This window comes from Tupaia chinensis, unplaced genomic scaffold (genome assembly GCF_000334495.1).
Source record: "Tupaia chinensis unplaced genomic scaffold, TupChi_1.0 Scaffold143795_1, whole genome shotgun sequence".
Taxonomy (NCBI): Eukaryota; Metazoa; Chordata; class Mammalia; order Scandentia; family Tupaiidae; genus Tupaia; species Tupaia belangeri.
In genome coordinates, this window is record NW_006203645.1 from 48,640 (window position 1) to 66,811 (window position 18,172).

The 18,172-nt window shown below is 38.2% G+C and overlaps 1 protein-coding gene across 1 annotated transcript in view; it reads right to left on the reverse strand.

The window, feature by feature from the left end:
• Positions 1–18,172, reverse strand: part of TMEFF1 (transmembrane protein with EGF like and two follistatin like domains 1) — a 227,572-nt gene that overhangs the window by 48,388 nt on the left and 161,012 nt on the right. Inside the window, 3 exon segments of the mRNA XM_006172345.2 lie at positions 8,437–8,533; positions 11,480–11,506; positions 16,203–16,332. Coding sequence (XP_006172407.1) covers positions 8,437–8,533; positions 11,480–11,506; positions 16,203–16,332 — 254 coding nt within the window.

Sequence of the window (18,172 nt, forward strand, 5' to 3'; positions counted from 1 at the left end):
AAAAAAAAAAAAAAACACAATTTTATGCCATCAAGTTTGAGAACCTAGGTAAAATGAGCAACTTTAAAAAAAACCTATTAACCATTGGCCCGGCAGGTGGCATAGTGGTTAAGGGTGCTGGATTCCCACATGGCCAACCACAGTTCAAGTCCTGGATCTGGTGACTTGATTTCTCACTTTCCCTTTATCTCTCTTGTCAAATTTTAAAATAATAATAAAATTTAATTAAAGAATTCTTTTTGATCAAATTCAAATAAATAAATAAAGTTGAATAATTAAAAAATAAACTATTAACTATCATGTTTCATCAAAAGACAAAACAAAAGCTGAATGGTACTATAATCAGTAAGGAATGTAAATCAGTTGTTTAAAGAAATGCCCCTTAAACATCCCAAGACCTCCCTGAGTACACCAGGCATGTGCACATCCATGATTCAGGTTGCCGGAGGCTAGGGGTAGATGGCAGTATAAAGTCTCTACTGGTAATGCTGTCTCTCTCTCTCTCTCTCTCTCTCTCTCTCGTGCACAGGAACATGTGCTCTCAAAAAAAATAAACTAAAAAACAAGTCTTTAAACTAGCATAAAATCCAGGATGCTTTTTCAAAAGCTATTTCAGAAACATTATCATTCGAATCATTCACCAAGTAAATAATGTACATAAAGTCATCCAGAGACAAGAAAACAACTCTAAGTAATGTTAAAAAAATAAAAGTAACAAGCTGTGGGACTAGCAGATGGCACAAGGATTACATTGCTGTACTCCCACGTAGTCAACCATGGTTCAAATCCCAGACCCAGCAGCTTAAAACACACACTGGGTGCCTGATGTAAGTGCCCAAAACCCCAAGAGGAGAACAGAAGAGAAGGGACTGTAGTGTGGCCATCCCCCCACCCAACCCCTGTGGGGGAGAGGGGTGGTTTCTTGCTTTCTGTTTCTCTCTCTCTCTCTCTCTCTCTCTCTCTCGCGCGCGCGCGCGCGCGCGCTCTCTCTCTGGCAAGCCCACTCACCTTATAGCAAAAATGTCTCCAAAAAAAAGTAACAAATTATAACTCACGGAATAAAAACAAAAGAATCATGAGGTCTTAAAAATTAAAAATTACAGCTGAAATGATAAGCTCAAAATGGGACCAAAAGATAAAGTTGAAGAAATCCCTCAAAACAGCAGACTTTAAAAAAAAAAAGGAATAAAAAGATAAGAAAATGAGAGGACTAGTCTAGGATGTCCAATATCCAAATAGTTTCAGAAAAAGAAAAAAGAGGAAAAGTAATCATCAGAACACTAAAGAAAATTCCTCAAAATAGAAGTCGGTAAGTATCTAGAAAGGGCCATAATATAGCAACTTTCCATTACACGGGAGACCGTAAGAAGATTCTGCATGCTTCAGGAGAAACGTATCATACACAAAGGGTCAGGAGTCAGAATGGCGTCACCCTTCCATTACAGCAACACTGGAAGCCAGAAGACAACGGAACACTTTCTCAGCTCTGAAGGGAAATTATCTCACACCTAGAACCATCATTTGCCAAGTTATAAATCAAGTATTACGTGTAGAATAAAGACACTGAAATATAAGGTCTCAAAAGTTTTTAAAATGTGTACTTCTTCTCAAGAAGCTCCTAAATTAGATTTTTTTTTAAATGGGAGAGTAGAAGTTACAAACAAAATATACAAGAAAGTATCCTATATAGAAGAGATGCAGGGGCTGGCAGGTGGCATGGTGGTTAGGGGCACTGGACTCCCACGTGGCCAACTGTTATTCAAGTCCTGGACGTGGCGGCTTGCTTTTTCACTTCCTCTCTCTCTGTCCCTCTCTGGTCAAATTAAAATAAATAAATAAATAAAGTGAAATAAAATAATTCTTAAAAAAAGAGAGAGATGCCAAGGAATTTCTAGATTAATATTTGTGGTACAATTTTTAAAACTGGGAGACCACCAGGTGGCATAGTGGTTAAGGTGCTGGACTCCTACACAGTTGACCGTGATTCCAGCCACGAACCTAGCAGCTTGAAATTCACACCAGCCCTGTGTGTGGGTGTGTGTCCAAAATGCGGAGAAGAAAATGAAAGAGAAAGGATTGAGGCATGGCCATCCCCGCTCTAGGTGACTTCTCACTTTCTCTGTCTCTCTCTGTATCTCCAGAGAGCACATGCACTCTATAGCATCAATCTCTCTTTAAATAAAAAAAATAGTATTCCTTAAATTGCATGTGTATGTTTTAAATACTTTTGTATGCAATGTCTTATAATAAAAACTTGAAATAAGGTACAAAACTATATGTACAGTGTGCTACCTTTAGTTTAAAAAAAAAAAAAGAAAAAGAATACACATACAAATTTGTTGCACATACATATAATATCCCTGGAAGATTAAACAAGAAACAGATCACAGTAACTGCCTCTAGTGGAGACAACTAAGTGGCTAGGAACAGGGTAGCAAAGAGATCTTCTACTGTACAGTCTTTTAAAGCTTTTCAGTTTCTAATACTGTGAATTTCAAAGACATGAACGCATACATACATAAATAAATTCAATGATTTCTACGATTTAGCTCTATGACTTTGGCAAATCACAACACCAAGTCTTTAAAAGAAGGGGATAATACCTCATAACACTCCTAACAGAATCAAATATTTTATTAAGAGCTCTTTGAAGTCTATCAAATAATACACACATCTGAAAGGTATTAGTATTATTATTTGCAAATATCCGTCCTTTCCCTTCCTCTCTTATTGTACATATAAAGTGCTATTTCTTCTCGAGTTTATTTAGCAGTTAGGAAAATCTGGCTTAAAATAATTCAAGTGAAATTATTTATATTTAACCAACGCCTAAGAAAGCCTGCAACAAGTTTAACTCATTATCAATAAGTCTCTTCCATGCATATTAAATCCTCCACTCTGTGAACAACTCTTAAGTAGTTAATAAAGCCCTAGCATGGATTGCCACTAACTCAACAAACTCATAGAGGTACTCACCCTAAAATACACAACCTTAAGGCAAGTTCGCCCAATACAAATCAGCGAGATAAAATCCCTGCCCTCAATCTGCTGTGATCCAAACTACAATAAGTGGATGCAAGGCTGTTTTCAAGACAAAGTAGAAACCAAAGAATAAGGTCACCTAATGCATGAGGACTGTGGAAGAGAGCAAGATAGACTTCTGGGAAAAGGGAGTGACATTTGACCTAAATCACGCTTCCTCTAAATCTAGGAGTAGAAGTTAAGCGAACAGATAAATGGATGGGATACTAGGCAGAGGGAGTAACAGGGGTAAAGTGGGTAAGAAAGTACCCAGCAGTAATAGCACATTCAGAATTAGCAAGAGGTTGTGGAGATACAAAGTTTTGCATTTTAAAAACAAATCTCTAGGGGCCAGCAGGTGACGTGGAGGTTAAGGTGGCTGGATCCCACATGGATGACTGCATGATTCAAGTCCCAAGCTGGAGGTGTGAAAAACATACCAGATGGGCACATGTGTGTACTTGCCCCAAATCCCCATAGGATGGAGAAATGAAGGGGAAGGGATTGCAGCATGGCATTGCCCCAGGGGTGATTTCGGACTTTCCTTCTCTCTCTCTCTCTGTTTCTCTCTACCAAGCATATGCATCCCTAAGCAAGACTTCAAAAAAAAACAAAAACTAATTAACTAATTTAAAACAAATCTGTAGGGGCCGGCAGGTGGAGTTGTGGTTAAGAGCACTGGACTCCCACATGGCCGACCAGTTTGAGTCCAGAACCTGGGGGCTTGCTTTCTCACTTTGTCTCTATCTCTCCCTTCTCTGTCCCTCTCTGGTAAAATATAAATAAATAAATAAAGTTATATATATATTTTAAATCTGTAAAAAGAAACCTTCGCGGATAACTGTCATAAAGCTAAGGAAAAAAGTGGCATTTCTGATGATTTTGTTCACCTTCAAACAAAAGTGTCACCGCTAACACCCAGATTATACTTTTTTTTGAGAAGTTTTTGCTATAGGGTGCATGATTTTCAAGCCACTGGTTCAGGACTCGAACCACTGTCAGCCATAGGGAAATCCAGCACCTTAACCCCATGCCATCTGCTGGCTCCAGATTACACTTTTGATAAAATAAATTTTACTGTCATTTCCTATTATAAGAAGAAATATACCATAAAATTATATAACGGTCCCTAATAGAAATTGGTTAAACTTTAATAATTTTAGAAGTCTAATATCTTATAAATCCAGAATAAGGCAATCCTAAATAAAATCACTGTTGTCCCTCATTAGGAGGAAAGAGTAGAAGAGAAGAAAATGGTAGAGAATGTACTCCTTTGATTCTTTATTTTTTTAAAGTATATGAACTTTCCAGAAAGAATGATATATTTGAGAACATAAATGTATACAGTAGTGGGACCAGCAGGTGGCGTGATGGTTAAAGGCACTGGATTCCCACATGGCTGACCGTAGTTCAAGTCCTGGACCTGGCGGCTTGCTCTCTCACTTTCTCTCTCTCTCTCTCTCTGATCAAACTGAAAAATAATAATAGTAATAACAATAAAGTTAAATAAAAATAATTTTTTTAAAAATGTATACAGTATTACTCTGTTTAAACAAGGGAAAAGATTTCATTGCACTTTCTGAAGGACAGAGTCATGAGACTACAATACTAAGAATCATGTCAAAGCAGAAAATAGCACTAAAAATGAAAAAAAAGTCCAGAAGGTGGATTAAACAGCTTATCAATGTTGTTTGTGACTCTGCACAACTATATGCTTTTCTGGGTAAACTGATATTTTTACATCCAGGGAAAAAACATGGACACTGCATCCTGCACCTTTTTTTTTTTTTTTCCGAGAGGTTTTTGCTATACGGCACATTTGCTCGCCAGACAGAGAGAGACTGAGAGACAGAAAGCGAGAAATCACCCCCCAGGGAGGATGGCCACGCTGCAATCCCTTCTCCTCCATTCTCCTCTCGGGATCTTGGGCACGCACACATGCGCACGCGCACGGCATGAGTTCTAAGCCACCAGGTCCGGGACACAAACCGCGGTCGACTACATGGGAATCCAGCAACATAGCCATTATGCTAACTGCTGGTTCCCAATACATTTATATTTTTAAAACAACTATAATCAGTAATAAGTGTTTTATAGACTAAAAGATTAGATGCTCCTAACATTTCTTTTGTCTCTTTCCACGGTGAGATCAATCACTTTGGCTTAATTACTTACTTGTTAGATAAAAGCATCAATTGCTTCTTTAATGTTTTCCTGTAAGGCATCAGTTTCCATGTCTGATCTTGGCTGCTTGTGCTAGTCTAAGTGCTCCTTAGCCTCTGGTGAGACCCTTCCTGTGCCTTACTATTGGGGTAAGTTTACCTGGTGTGTGCTTCCTGCCTATGCTTAGACCTTCTATCTATAATAGTGGTTACAAGCTCTCAGACAGATACACACAATATTAACTTATACATATAACAGAGTTGCTTTGGGAACAGACTTCATAGTATAGTGTAAGGAGTAGGCATTCACATAAAGATGTGCATTTTACCAAACACAAGTCATATTTCAAGCTGCCTCTAAGACTAGATGAAATTTATTTCACATCTAAGCAAAAGATCTGTATCTCTTCCACTTAGGCATGAAACATGATTGTAGAGAAAAGTATAAAATATGACTGAATAGAGGTACTGTCAAAGGAATAAAAACAGACCACTGAACCAAGCCAATCAACCGCTGACAACTATTTGACTCTAAACACTTTTACAGAACAGCCCTAAGGAAAAATACTGAAAAGAACTAAATATCTACAAACACACACAACACAAAGTTGTTTTGTCTTACCATAACATTAGTACAAAATGAGAGGAAGAGGGACCAGCAGTTAGCATAATAGCTATGTCTCTGGACTCCCACTGTAGTCGACCATGGTTCATGTCCCGGACCCTGTGGCTTGAACTCACGCTGGGCGCGTGTGCAAGCGTGCCCAGGATCCTGAGAGGAGAAGAGAGGAGAAGGGATGGTGGCATGGTCATCCCCCCTGGGGGGGGGTGTTTTCTTGCTTTCGGTCTCTCTGTCTTTCTGGGAAGTGCACGTGCCCTATAGTAAGAACCTCTCAAAAGAATTTTTTAAATGAAAGGGGGAGAGAGCAGAATATCCATTATTTGTTCTCTCTATAAGTTTATATTACTCATTATTTCTCATGGCATGGACCAGTACCTGCTTTGGAAAACATGTTCTCCCAAATCAAACTACTCTGGTTGAAATGAACAGATACAGGTAACTCATGTAACCAGTGTGCCAAAAAATAATGGATTCAGGTTTTGCTAAATTTACTTTTTACTGAACTTAAGCTTGTCTTTTGACAATTCATATCTACTCTGAAATGTGCACCAAGTAAACTAACAGATGTCTGATTTTACCAAATGCCATCCAAATAATTGATTTAGTACCAGAATACCAAAAATGGAGTGCTCCTGATTTGGAAAACTCACTTTGGGCATTAGTGCTAATTAGATACATTACTACTGTTCAGAGAAAGGCTGAAATATGCATTTATTTAACCCTCAGGTTAAATAAAAACATGGAACAAAGAAATACAAGCCAAAAATATGTAGAGTAAGAAAAAAAGCACAAATCTCTATGGAACAGCATTTTAAAACATGCATTAAGAGGGAACCAAGAAAATGAAAAAGATTCATTTATGCCACCAGATCCTGAAGTCGCATTAAAGATATTAGAATCAAATATGTAGGAAAAATGAAAGATGGACAAGACCAGGAATAAGCAAACAGGATACTGATGAAATAAAAAGAAAATCAAACACACTGTGTTGATATATGCCTTTATCATTACTATTCTATCAAGAAAACCAGTTCTTACAGAGAGTGAATTAAAAAAAAATTGGACAGACATGCCATCAGCTACAAAACCACCTTAATGAAGGCCAAACATTAGTGAGGAAAATAATACAGGTTCAATATTCCTCATCTGAAATGCTTGAGAAGAAGTATTTTGGGTTTCAGGTCTTTTTCAGATTCTGAAATATGTGCCTATACATAATGGAATCTATGTCTAAACACGAAATTCATCTGTTTTTCCTGTACACATGGCCTGAAGGTTATTCTACACAATACTTTTGTATTGCAGAAGTTTGACTGTTACCCATCATATGAGGTCAGGTATGAAATTTTCCACTTAGGATGTCATTTCAAAATTCAAAACGTTTCAGATTTTGGAGCTTTTCAGATTTCGGATTTTCAAAGTAGGGATGCTCAATCTGAAAATCTGGACTCTAGACATAATTTTTAATTACATAAAATATTTATTTTAACATTTTGAAACAGTTTTAAGTCTTAATATACTGAAACACAAAGGGATTTTTTTAAGAATTATTTATTTTATTTATTTTTTATTATTATTTTTCACATGAGTTTTGCCAGAGAAAGAGAGAGAGAGAAAGAAAGCCACCAGGTCTGAGACTCAAACTGTGGTCGGGTATGTGGGAATTCCAAAGCCTTAACCACCACACCACCTGCTGGCCCCCATAAAGAGATTTTGTATTCAACTGCAAGTTAAAAAAACAGAAGCTCTTTAAAAGATACTAATTGAAAGTGTGATCATAGGATAATTCAGAATAACAGCAGTTTTGATGAATAAAATGAGCCCCTGATATGTAAAACATATTAAACTATCAATGACCAAAAAAAGGCATAGGTAAAATCAAAGAAAAAAACAAACTGTAAATGGATATAAGTAGACTCTCAACATAACACTTAAGCTGACTGAAATAGCCAGAGAGTTATGTCAACTTATGAGAAAAGTCAATACGCTAAGCATTAAACCAAAAAATATATAAAATACAGAATGAGGTAAGTGATACCTCACTACGATATATTCATGCCAATGATTAACCTCTAAATAAGTTTATCTTTTTATTATTATTTTTCACATGAGTTTTGCCAGAGAAAGAGAGAGAGAGAAAGAAAGCCACCAGGTCTGAGACTCAAACTGTGGTCGGGTATGTGGGAATTCCAAAGCCTTAACCACCACACCACCTGCTGGCCCCCATAAAGAGATTTTGTATTCAACTGCAAGTTAAAAAAACAGAAGCTCTTTAAAAGATACTAATTGAAAGTGTGATCATAGGATAATTCAGAATAACAGCAGTTTTGATGAATAAAATGAGCCCCTGATATGTAAAACATATTAAACTATCAATGACCAAAAAAAGGCATAGGTAAAATCAAAGAAAAAAACAAACTGTAAATGGATATAAGTAGACTCTCAACATAACACTTAAGCTGACTGAAATAGCCAGAGAGTTATGTCAACTTATGAGAAAAGTCAATACGCTAAGCATTAAACCAAAAAATATATAAAATACAGAATGAGGTAAGTGATACCTCACTACGATATATTCATGCCAATGATTAACCTCTAAATAAGTTTATCCCTGCTTCTCAATAAACTCACCCAACATTTTCCGCATCTTCATCACACTCAGCTTTGTATTTGCAAGGTCCACACTTGGAATGTTTTCTGTGAACTTCAGCCCCTGATCCTTCTTCTTCTGTTTAAAAGAGAAAAAGTACATTTTCAACCAAAAGTTGGGCTTCTTTCCACATAAACTTGATGTTTTCCATAACCATTATCCTATTTCCAGGGAAAATGTACCTGAACTCTTGAAAATAGTCACTTCCAAAATGTATCAATGCTTGAGTCCAAAAATGTTCCCAATACTGAATACAACATATTCTGTGATGAAAAACAAGTATCGGTGCTAGAAAAATAATTCCTTAAACTATACAGATAGGAACAACAATAGGATTGATAACAAACTATTTTCAAAAGAATTACCATATGACATAAAAAAAGAGAGAAAAACAATATGAGCAACAAATTTAATCCTGTGATTTCCCTCCTACTGAAATAAGCCTTGTAATGAAGTAAGTACTGTTAAGTGTGTGAACACAAGCCTTTTCCTCATATCAGTTTTCCACCTGACATTTTTTTTTTTGGATAGATTTTTTTAATGTAGGGCATGTGCACTCACCAGAAAGATGAAGAGAGACAGAAAGCGAGAAATCATCCCCCAGGGAGGGTGATCACACCGCAATCCCCTCTCCTCCTTTGTCCTTTCAGGATTTGGGGCACACACGCACACGTGCCTGGCATGAGTTTAAAGCCGCTAGGTCCAGGATTCGAAATGCAGTTGACTACATGAGAGTCCAAAAACATAACCATTATGCCATCTGCTGGTTCCTATACCTGCCACCTTTTTAAGTACATAAAAACTAATTCAAAAGTAAAAGAAATATTTATGTCTAAATTTTAAAAAAGAAAACTTTCTCCTTATAGAGGACCTTTCCCCTTTTATTGGTAACTTAGCATAGACAAAAATATCCAGATGAAGAAGTGTGTCGGACTCCATGATCCAGCATACAAAAAAAAAATAACCAGTCCCAACTCAGCTCACATCCCACACTTAAGGGAAGGTCCCACACGTACGTGCTGCCAAGTAGAGTATCTCCTATCCTTTTTGTTTGTCTGTCTGCTACAGAGTGCATGTGCTCACCAGAGAGAGGGAAAATGAGAAATCACCCCCCAAGGAAGGGTGGCCACGCTGCAATCCCTTCTCCATGCTCCTCTCAGGATTTTGAACACACATGTACACATGCGTGGCGTGTTTTTTCAAACCACAGAGACTGGGGCTTGGGATCCAGTCACCTTAACCACCATGCCACCGACAGGCATACCCCCACCACCTAAGGAGTACAGTGTCTTATCAGCATGCATCACCTCAGCTGGACCTCTCACTTCTTTAATGTAAGAACAGAAGAATGAGTTTCCTAACTGAGTATCTGACTGCAGTGGCTAGACCACATGATCTCTTAAAATCCTTTTTAGCTCTAAAATCTACAACTTATGATTGGATCCTTCATTCATGATTATGAAGCTTCAGCCTAAACATGTCCATTTAAATCAAATTCTATTGTTCTACAACTTTAATCATTTTTTTCTAGCTTCTGCTGTCATCTAAACTTCCCCCCCATGGCAATCTTCTATTCTGTAGATGACTTCAAAAGCCCCTTCTAGGGAACCAGCAGTTAGCGTAATGGCTATGTCGCTGGACTCCCACGTAGTCGACAGCGGTTCGTGTCCCGGACCCGGTGGCTTAAAACTCACGCCGGGCGCGTGTGCGTGCGTGCCCAAGATCCCGAGAGGAGAATGGAGGAGAAGGGATTGCGGCGTGACCATCCCCCCTGGGGGGTGATTTCTCGCTTTCTGTCTCTATGTCTCTCTCTGTCTGTCTGGCGAGCGCACGTGCCCTACAGTGAAAATCTCTCCCCGCCAAAAAAAAAAAAGCCCCTTCTAAATATGTAATTCTGAGATTCTATGAAATGTAGAAGTCTGTAATAAGGTTTCTGATAGTATTGAAAGGTTCATAATTTTAATTTTCACTAACATTAAGTGTGAATTTTAACTGAGTGAGTATTCTTTTAGTGTATCTCCATAATACCTCAAGCATTATTTTGCATGTGGAAGATACTCAATAAAAATTACAACCTTGAGCCAGCAGGTGGCATGATAGTTAAGGAACTGGATCTTACATGGCCTACTTCTCAATTCAAGTATCAGGCTCATCAGTTCAAGTCTCAGACTCATTGGTTTGAAAAACACTCCAGGCATGTGTGTGTGCATACCCAATCCTAAGAGGGGAATGGATGAGAAGGGATTGTGGTGTGGCCATCACCCCTAGGGGATAATTCCTCATTTTCCCTCTCTGTCTCTCTCCAATGAGCACATATGCCCTATGGCTATATATATATATGTGTGTATATATATATATATTTCCTTATTAGACCATGAAACAGTCATTCTCAATTTTGATCATTTAAACTCTATTATATGCTTACCAAACATCAATATTTTTAAATATCAGAAGTAGTTCATTCATATATTTGTAAAATAAAATCAAAGCCATAGATAAATTTGAAAGGTTTAAATTAAACTCCAAATATCACTAAAGTTGTTTCACAAATTTTCCGTTTTCTATGTATAACTCACTTTGGAGTTTTTGAATCCTGTATTTTAAAATTCTTTATGAGCAAAAATTTGGAAGTGAAGAGTGAGAATGAATTACAAATACTCCAGTCCAACTAAAATCACTTGTGTGGGATAATACTACAGAGAAGTCACTTGGATGCAATCTCAGTTGAACAAAGGCTACATTGTCCACTTAGTCTAACAATAGCCCTTGAGTGAAAAATACATGAATAAAGAATGCCCAGGGACAAAGGAGACAGACAAGTTAGGGGTGATGGTTTTGGGAAGACATAATAAAAATGGCTTAAAATTGATTGTGGTGATGAACACACAACTATGCGAATATGCTAAAAGTCACTGAATGGAACACTTTGAATGGGCACATTATATAGTATGTGAATTATATTTCAAAACTATTTAATAAAAGTGGAAGAAAACCAATGCCCTTTAAGAGTTATTTGAAACTTACCTCCTTCTCCAGACCCAGAGCCATTATCTGAGAAAAAAAGCAAACAGTGAATATGAACATTTTTCCTGGAAATTTATCTTATCAAATGGTAACATTTATCAAAAATAAAACTGATATCGATTCTTATATACTCCTTTTTCATATTTTTGATAGCTAACAGTTTCTTCTTATACCTATTTTATACTTCTGTCAAAATATAAATTACTTAAGACATATACTTATCGCAATCTCATACACCTTTATAGCCATTCAGAAAATATCCAGGTGCCTTGCACAATGACCAATAAATATTGTAAAGTACATGGCTAAATATAAGTAATTCACCTTAATTCACTCATTTAAATAATAGAAAAAAATTTTAATTCTGTTAAAGCTTGAGAGGAATAATGAATAAACTACTTATATTAGAAAGGCAGGAAAAGAGCTCTGAGTCTTGTTCCCAAAACCTGCTTAATGAAACCTGTGAATAAAAACAAAAAGCTAAAAGGTAAGAAAAGTCCCAAGTTTGGGAAGAAAAGAATCTAAGGGTTGATGTTTTCACATTACTGATGAAAGAAACTCCCTCTAGGAAATCTAATCAAAAGGATTAAATTTGTTATAGTTAAATTAAAGAGTCTTCCTCTTAGTTACCACGAAGCCACCAACCTAAAATGTAATTATTGTGAAAACATTAATTTATTATTGTAAAAGAACCAACATGTAGCATAGAACATGTTGAAAGAGGGTAACTGGTATCATTGCCCTGAAGCCATAAATAAAGCAGAGAGGGCAAGTGCAAAATATGACAGTTACTCAGCACTTTCCAGGGAAGAGGACACCCTGATCCTAGAGAACCCATTCCAGTTCTTCATAGAATTCTCTTGGGTGGAAGAGAACACCCAGAACAATATTGCTCCTTCCCCTTCAGGCTCTCTCAGATTATATGCATCATTTGTAGTACCAATTGCAACATCTTCATGGGATTTTATGGAAAATCTTAAATTGTACTCAATTTTAATTAATCAACCAAAAAAATGACATCTTCTCTGAATAAATAGGAGGGAAAAGTGTGAGGGGGCAGAAAAAAAGGCAGAAGGAAGGGAACAATTTTAAATTGTTTTTTATGACTAGGCATTTCTTACACAAACATTCCCTTCTATCTTCTACTCCATATTTATATATATATATACCCCCCAGGGGGGATGGTCACACCGCAATCCCTTCTCCTCCATTCTCCTCTCAGGATCTTGGGCACACACGCACACGTGCACAGTGTGAGTTTAAGTCACCGGGTCCGGGAATCAAACCATGGTTGACTATATGGGAGTCCAGCGACATAGCCATTAGGCTAACTGCTGGTCTCTCCATATATATTGATTGGATAACTACTACATGCCAAGAGCATGTAAATGCCTTGAATAAGATGATAAACCGGACACATTCCCAGTGCTTAAGATACTGACTCACTCCCAACCTTTTCTTCAATCCATGTCCAATTTTAATAAACATAAAAATCTCATACCTCATATCATTTATAATTCCTAAGTAAATTAAATATTGTGACTACTCTGATAATGAAGTAGAGTTCTCTTATAGATTATATTTTGTACACTGTACACATGTCTTCCCAGCCCACAAGATTCTACACTAACTGTGAGATTATGATACACCTCCCCAGGTAGGACACACTGCCTTCCTACTGAGAAATCACTGATCTGGCTGGAGGCAGATATGTCAGATCAATGAGATACAGTATGGAATATGCAGAGAGATACACACAAGGCATAAACAAATTGCCAAGAACTGTCACAGAAGAAAGATTTCACAAAGAAGGGAAGGCTCAAGCCCAATCTTAAAGATCTTTGGAGGCACAATAATATATACCCTACAGCATAAAAAAATAATTTCAATGGGCCAGTAGTGGCACGGTGGTAATGCAATGGACCCACAAGGGAAAGGTCCTGAGTTCTCATACAGGGACCTTCCTGAGCATGTTAGACACCCATGAGTAACTGTGATCCAGGCCAGCTGAGACTGAGAGTGGATTGTGTAGTAAAGACCCTCTCGCTATTTCTCTATCTCTTTTCTCTTATAGAAGAAATAAAATATCAAGTGACATAAAAAAAAAAAAAAAAACTACTGGTCCACTCATAAAGTAACAAAATCAATACAAAACCTCATAACTTAGCTGAATCTTCAACCCCAAGAGATGATATCCATTTAATGACTTAGGAAACTAGGGCTTAGAAAGGCTAAGTGACTTGTCCAAAGTCATACAGTAAATAAGAGTTGGAGTTAGTTTAAAGCCAGGTCTTTTTTTTTTTTTTCTTTTTAATTTTTTGGGGGAGGGAGGGAGAAATTTGTTAGAGGGCACATGTCCTCGCTGGAGACAGAGAGAGAGACAGACAGGAAAAATGAGAAAGACCACCATGAAGGATGATCACACTGCAATCCCTTCCCCTCCATTTCTTCCTCCTTTTGAGATTTTAGGCATACAAGCACATGTACCCAGTGTGTTTTTCAAGCCAATGGGTCTGGGCTTGACCCATGCAGTTGGTCATGTGAGATTCAGCTGTCTTAACCATCACACCCACCCTGCTGCACCCTTAACCATCACACCTACCCTGTCCTAAAGGCAGGTCTTTTAACCCTAATGTAGTGCTCTTTCCAACCTAGTACCATGCCTCCTATAACATCCACTGTCTATCAAAGCATTTCATATGTTATTGGGAAAAGCTCCATATTCCTATTTAGTGTTTAGATCAGGTCTATGAAACACAAATACATACAGAAATAGATAAGAACCGTGCCAAATGATAGTCTATTATTAGCCTAGGAACATAATAATTTCTCCAAACACAGAGTAAAGAATTTGGCCTTGTCTAAAAAGAGGTCTGGCCTTAGCGCTTGGCTTCTAGAAGACAATCTGTGTTACACTTGATAGAAATATCTTTGTTAAGCGAGGGTGCTGGCCACAACGGAACGTAGGGTGGTACTAAACATATCCGATAGCTAAAGACTGGATGCACTTTAAAGACCAACCATGTAAGGTAAGTGGGAGGCTTTAGGTCGCACAGTATTATTAGACCTACAGTCTAGGATAAAACCACATGGACAATCAATCGAGCAATCATACTTACATAATGGAGCTATAATTTTAAAAAGCACCGGGACCAGCAGTTAGTGTAATGGCTATGTCGCTGGACTCCCATGTAGTCGACCACGGTTCCTGTCCCAGACCCGGTGGCTTAAAACTCACGCCGGGCACATGTGCGTGTGTGCCCAAGATCCAGAGAGGAGAATGGAGGAGAAGGGATTGCGGCGTGGCCATCCCCCCTGGGGGGTGATTTCTCACTTTCTGTCTCTCTCTCTGTCTGGCGAGCACACGCGCCCTATCACAGAAACCTCTCCAAAAAAAAAAAAAAGGTGCACCGAGGTTCAGCTGAGCTTTCCTGGCTATCAACATTCAATGTACACTGTCATAACTTTGTGGCCAGGAGGAGTGAACACCATCCACATCAAGAGTGGAAAACAACAGAAATTCCATGTTTGGACTCTTCTCTCAGAATCTGTCTTAGGTTGAGACCAGCAGTTGACATAATGGCTATGTCGCTGGACTCCCACGTAGTCGACCATGGTTCGAGTCCCAGACCCGGTGGTTTTAACTCAAGCTGGGCATGTGTACATATGTGTCCAAGATCCCAAGAGGAGAATGGAGGAAAAGGGATGGCAATGTGGCCATCTGCCCTAGGGGATGATTTCTTTCTTGCTTGCTTGCTTTCTTTCTGGCAAGCGCATGCACCCTATAGCAAAAACCTCTCCAAAATAAAAAGAATCTGCCCTATCCATCTTTCCTCTGGCTGGCTTAACATTTATATCTTTGTGTTAAATTGTAGCAATGAGTATAATGGCTTTCAGTGAGTCCTGTGTACCCTCCCAGCAAATTATTGACCTGAGGGTAAATTGGGAAAGCTCCCAACGTCAGTGTTAGAAATAAGGGTTGTCTTGAGGTCTGTGCCACCAAACTTTACAGCTGGTCTTAAAATCTTAGTATTTAGTAAAAGGGAGAACTTTTTAACACTGCATTATATAAGGAGAAGAAAGAAATGGAGATCACATAAGAGCAGTCTCCACCTCTATCACTAACCTCCATACAGATTCGAATGATAATACCTCACTGACATCCCTCCCTACCCCCAAATACAAACGATGGTAAGAAACTAACATTAATGCCTCCCAAAACCAATCTGCAATTCAGGAAGTGAAAAAGAATAAAGTAAATACAAACAGCTTGAATGGGGTAGAATGGCAGAGAAAAAAAGAGAAGTGCTTGGAAAGAAAGAAAACCTGGGTTACTTCTGATGACTTTCTGCAGATATCCTTCACCTCTTTCCAAATAAATAAATAAATAAATAAAGCCAACCACAAGATGGATCCCCTATCATTCCATTTCCCAAGTCTCAATCTGTCTGCATGTTCATACCACAGGGTAACAGATATGCAAAGTCCCCACATAAAAGGTTCACGCCCTTAGAAATGGAGTGAGAAGTAACATGGTCAACGCAAGACTACCGGGATTTAAAATGCAACACCATTAAATGGGAGCAAAACAGAGCTCCACTACCCACTTGACAAAATCACCACCCATGCAGCAGTTTGGGGACTATATTTCTGGCTGTAAATTTCCTCTTGGAAATATGGCAGGACCATCTCTAACATTTATTCAGAAGAATGTCATACATACCAGAGTAGCATGGTCCTCTTGCTACTACTGTTATCTCTTTCTGGTGCTTACAAGCAGCCCTTCTGAGGAAGCATTCGTTTTGATAAGTGTCCCCATTTGATCCACAGACAGGAATGTAATTTGTATGGCACTGCAAAAGAAACAAAAATAAATTCTCAGAACTGGGCATGAATATTAATAAGTTTACTTCAGATTTGTGAATGCAATACCATGGTATTAGGACATACTTCTACTACTAAACAGTGTGTTCTTTTCCTTGATTTTTTAAAAGAAGATTTATACTACTTTCTTCATACCTTTTTTTTTTCACATTCATGGAAATAACTATGAACTACCCATCAAAAAAAGAGTGAAAAATTCCTAAGCCATCTACTTCATTTACTTGAATGAAAACCCACTGAGATAATAAGAGGAAATTCTTGACAACATAAAGAACGTTACTTAAAAATGTCATTTTATTGTTATCAAAATTCATTTTTTCAAGACCTCTAATACGCAAAGTCCCAAAGGAAAGAAATAGAAGATGATTTCTGTTCTAAGAGACCTTACAATCTTGTAAGAGGGCCATAGAAGTAGAAAAAATTAATACTGCGAAGGTAGGTTATGTACCTAATCAGTGGCACAGATAGTAAGTATAAAAGCTTAATACCAATTACTGTAAGAGAAGCCTCCTGAGAAAGTGGTTTGTGAACTGGGTCTTGAAGGATGAATAGAATTAAGACAGATGAAAAGGGAAAAAGGTGATATAGGTTGGAAAAAGTGACACTGAACCTGCATCTTTAAAAAGTTTACATAGACCAGCAGATGGTGGACTGGTTACATCACTGGACTAACACGTAGTCAACCAAGTCCCAAATTGACTATGTCGCTGGACTCCCATGTAGTTGACTATGGTTTGAGTCCCGGACCCGGTGGCTTAAACTCACGCCAGGCACGTGTGCAGGTGTGCCCAAGATCCCGAGAGGAGAATGAAGGAGAAGGGATTGCAGCATGGCCATCCCCCCTGGAGGGTGATTTCTTGCTTTCTATCTCTCTGCCTGTCTCTGTCTTTCTGGAGAGCTCATGTACCCTATAGCAAAAACCTCTCAAAAAAAAAAAAAAAAAAAAAAAAATAAAAAAAAAAGAAAAAAAGACTCATTCTGGGCGCACATGTGTGCATGCCCAAAATCCTAAGAGGAGAATGGAGGTGAAGGTGAAGGGATTGTGGCATGGCCATCCCCCTAGGGATGGTTTCTCACTTTCTGTCTCTCCCATGAGCTCTCGTGCCCTGTAGCAAAAATGTAAAAAAAAAAAAAAAAGAGTTCATTGGGCCCAGCAGGTGGAGTGGTGGTTGAGGCACTGGACTACTACATGACCAACCATAGTTTGAGTCCTAGATCTGGTAGCTTGCTTTCTTACTTTCCTTCTCTCTTCCTCTGTCTTTCTCTGGTAAGCACATATGCCCTAAAGAAAATTAAATAATAATAATAAATCTTTTTTCTTTAATTTTTTTAAAGTTTACTTAGGTGGGTATTCTAATATACCAGTTGTGATGATCCAAATTTGTTCAACTATTGGGGAATATCATTAAGCAATACTTTAGGAGTCCTAAAAGAATGCTGTTTCTGATTTGGAATTACACATTTAAGAATCTATCTAAAGAAAACTTAGAGACAAAAATGTATTATAGCCATTTCAAGGGACCAGCAGATGGCATGATTACATCGCTGGACTCCCACATGTTCGGCCACAGTTCAAGTCCTAAACCCAGTGGCTTAAAACTCACACCAGGTGTGAGTACATGTGTGCCCAAGATCTCAGGAGGAAAATGGAGGAGGAGAGGAGATTGTAGCGTGGCCATCCTCCCTAGAGGGTGATTTCTCACTTTCTGTCTCTCTGTCTCTGTCTCTCTCTCTCTCTCTCTGATGAACGTACGTGCCCTATAGAAAAAAATCTCTCTAAAAAAAAAAAAAAAAGAAATTGTAGGAACC